General features: G+C 37.6%; 1 protein-coding gene across 2 annotated transcripts in view; it reads right to left on the bottom strand.

Moving 5' to 3' along the window:
- The window catches only part of DHX29 (DExH-box helicase 29), a 52,016-nt gene extending 50,885 nt beyond the window's left edge, over window positions 1-1,131 (bottom strand). For both annotated transcript variants that reach the window (XM_019517861.1, XM_019517863.1), the window contains exons 1-2: window positions 955-1,131; window positions 162-275 (exon numbers count right to left, since the gene is read on the bottom strand). In XM_019517861.1, the coding sequence (XP_019373406.1) occupies window positions 162-275; window positions 955-1,116 (276 nt within the window). In that variant the 5' untranslated portion in view covers window positions 1,117-1,131. The remainder of the gene's footprint in view (window positions 1-161; window positions 276-954) is intronic.
- Between the last annotated feature and the right edge of the window lie 1,929 nt (window positions 1,132-3,060).

Genomic DNA, 3,060 nt, shown 5'->3' with positions numbered 1-3,060 from the left:
CAGAGAGGAAGGGTCTCTAGTCATCTACTCTCCAACCCAATCTTTATTTCGGTCTTCTTCCTCATATATAACAAATACCCAATTCCACAAAATGAGAGAGAGAAAAATGCTACTACCGAATAACACATTCAGTTACTCAGATCTCATAAAATAGGTTCTACCTGTAGTTTTTTGGCAGTAAGTCTTCTAGAAATCATTCCTTTGTCATCATATTGCTTTTTATGCTCATTGATTACTCCAATAATCCTTTTTTCCAAATTACTGTTAATCACTACCTGAGGAAACAAAAATTAGCCAACATAAAAGAATTTACAAATTAAGCCAACACAAACAGAAAAATAAAGAGCATTATGAAAAGAAATGATGGGACGGTGAAAACGGAAACATGTATATAATGCTTCTAATTCTGTTTTCTTTTAAAGCTTTTTTACATTGTAACACTTTGGTTAGCATACATACATAACTATCTCCTAACAAATGCATCAAATGCTCTTCAGAATTATCCATGCTTCTTCCAGGATGACTCTTGATACAGTTTTAGTTAGTTTGTAGCACTTTAAGCTCCATGCATCTTCTGTTCCATTTTTAGTGTTCTGAATTTTTTAAAGCATACAAGTCAAAAGCCTCAAAAAACCCATGTTGTTCCATGCCCATCTCACATATTAAGCAGTCTGTTGCACAACTACTTAACTATACAAATCTCAAATGCTTTAAAGCTCATTGAAATTGAAGTCTAAGTCAGAGATGACAACTTTGTGTAGGTATAAACAGTAAATTTTTCTCACTTGTTTTCTTGAAACTGCCCCGTCACTCACCAAAAAACACAAAGGAATCAATGCACATCTGTCTGTTTGTACAAGCCATCACCCTTCTGTGCGCCATGTGGTAACTAAGGTTTATTGAAATGTTTTGTTTACAATAAAATAAGGCACAAGGAAGAATAAAGCTACTCACTTTAAGAATAGATTTGTCCTGATTTGAAACAGCACCACTGGAATCAGTTGAGGAACCAAAACTGTAGGTTTTAGGGCCTGTAATTTCCAAATAAATGCGTGTTATATGAGAATCCATAGGAATATACTTTACATTATCTAAAAGCAGAACACATGCCTTCATTACATCACTAATGTAGGAAGTGCTCGTGCATTTTCAATAAACTACAAATAAATAACCTTAAAGTACTTTTAACCAAGTAGGTGTTTGCAAACAAGTACTGCATGTACTTACATGTGACATGTACCTTTCCCTCAAAAATTTGCCTTCCAAAACTGAGGCACGCATCTTAATGGGGGGGATGGGAGGGGAAACCTGATTTTCTTTCCAGAATAGCAGCAGTGGCATTTTGTGCATGGGGAGTCTACGTGTTTCAGGGCTCATTATAATCTACCATATTTCCTTCCATACAACTTGCACCTCCTTTCCATGTCCTCCTCTCCCCTCTCCCCCCCCCACAAAAAACCCCAAACAGCTGCTAAATATGTCAGTGCACCATAATATGCAAGAAATACAATAAAAGCAGTTTCTGCCTTTCCGACCAAAAGTAAAATCTGCACACAACTCACAGGGAGCAGAACAATGAGGAGACTAAGCTCCCTAGCTGCTGCTGTTCAGTTACTTATTACAAAGATCCTTTTTCCTTCACTCTGCCTTTCAAAAACAAGGTGCATATTTTATTCCAAGTCTCACAATAAGCAAGAAAATACAGTATTTGATTCCTGCTAATTGTCTCTCTTTCAATAGGAAATGCTCTTCACTCAATAGGTGTTAACAGACTACTCTTTTTTAATTATCTTTATGATCCACTAATCTAGCTATGCTTTCTTCAGTAGTTTTGCTGAAGAATTCACAGTTCAGCTATTCTTGGTTTCTCTCCTCCTATTTCGCAGACCATTTTTAGCATTTTTCTAAATCCTAAATCTGCACATGGAGTCTAGTGTTCAACAGTAGTTAGTTTCAGCTTTTAGCTATGCAGCTGTGAAAGGTTTAAACCTGTAGCTTTTGCCTGAGCAGGAAAGGAAAGTTGAAGACTAAGCTCTATCCCTGCTGTACAGCCATAACACTAGAAAAACCTTTTCTTCTTTACTCTGCCTTCCAGAGAACATTGCGTCTTATTTGGAGGCATATGGTATGTGAAAAAATAGGATGCATTTTTCTAGTTAGATTTATCATCACTGAACTTCTCTAAAATGCTCTGTCACATGGATTGCCTGGAGTTGCTCTTAGTTTGGACATATTATGAGTAGCAAAATTCTCTGGCCTGTATTTTATTTGCTGAACTTTCTACTGCAGTTTGCTTTGTAAGCCAAAGCATCTTAATCAGATCAGCTTTTGTTACAACCCCACCACATTATCAATACATTTTTTGCAGCATGAACCCCAGTGCTCCACTCTTCAGGCCCAGCTCCTTATTTTGTGCAAAATCCATGTTCAAAGTACTTATTCTTATTATTCTCAGCTACCTATGAACTTCTGATTTCAGTCTATTGCATTGATCTTCTATGCTGACAAACCTAAGGATGTTCTTGAATGCAAAGGGTAAGACCTAGACTGGAACTGTTTCAACAAGTACAACAACAGTGCTACTAACCATGTTCAGGAGTGCATGCAGACCACATTTAAGTGCAACAGTACACTTGATTTTTTTTTTTGTTTTACACACAGAGGGCTCAACCACTTGATGATACCCAAGAAAATTAAGATGAAACAGAAGGCTGAAATCAATGCACATAAGCATGCTGGATCTCTGTATAAATGTTGCTTGCTAGGAAAACTTAGTTCACTCTGGATGCTGACAGGTATGAAAACAAACAAATGTGCTTTTACCTAAAGAGGCAGCATGTTAGTTTGACCTGGTTCTGCAGCATCTGTACAGATCAGGCTTTTTGGCTCTTTTAGCTAAAGCTGATTTAATCAACTATTAGATAAGTGTGCTAAAAGTCCCCTGCTGAAGCACCCGATCTATGCAGATGTTGGGTTACTCAGGTCCAATTACTGCGATGCCCGTCCTGGACATGTGCTAGGGGTTTGGCACAGGGGCATGCTGAATATAAAGTGCCGTTT

Source organism: Gavialis gangeticus, unplaced genomic scaffold, assembly GCF_001723915.1.
Source record: "Gavialis gangeticus isolate Ggan-Ray unplaced genomic scaffold, GavGan_comp1, whole genome shotgun sequence".
In the NCBI taxonomy this organism is placed as follows: Eukaryota; Metazoa; Chordata; order Crocodylia; family Gavialidae; genus Gavialis; species Gavialis gangeticus.
This window is presented reverse-complemented; position numbering and strand designations above follow the sequence as displayed.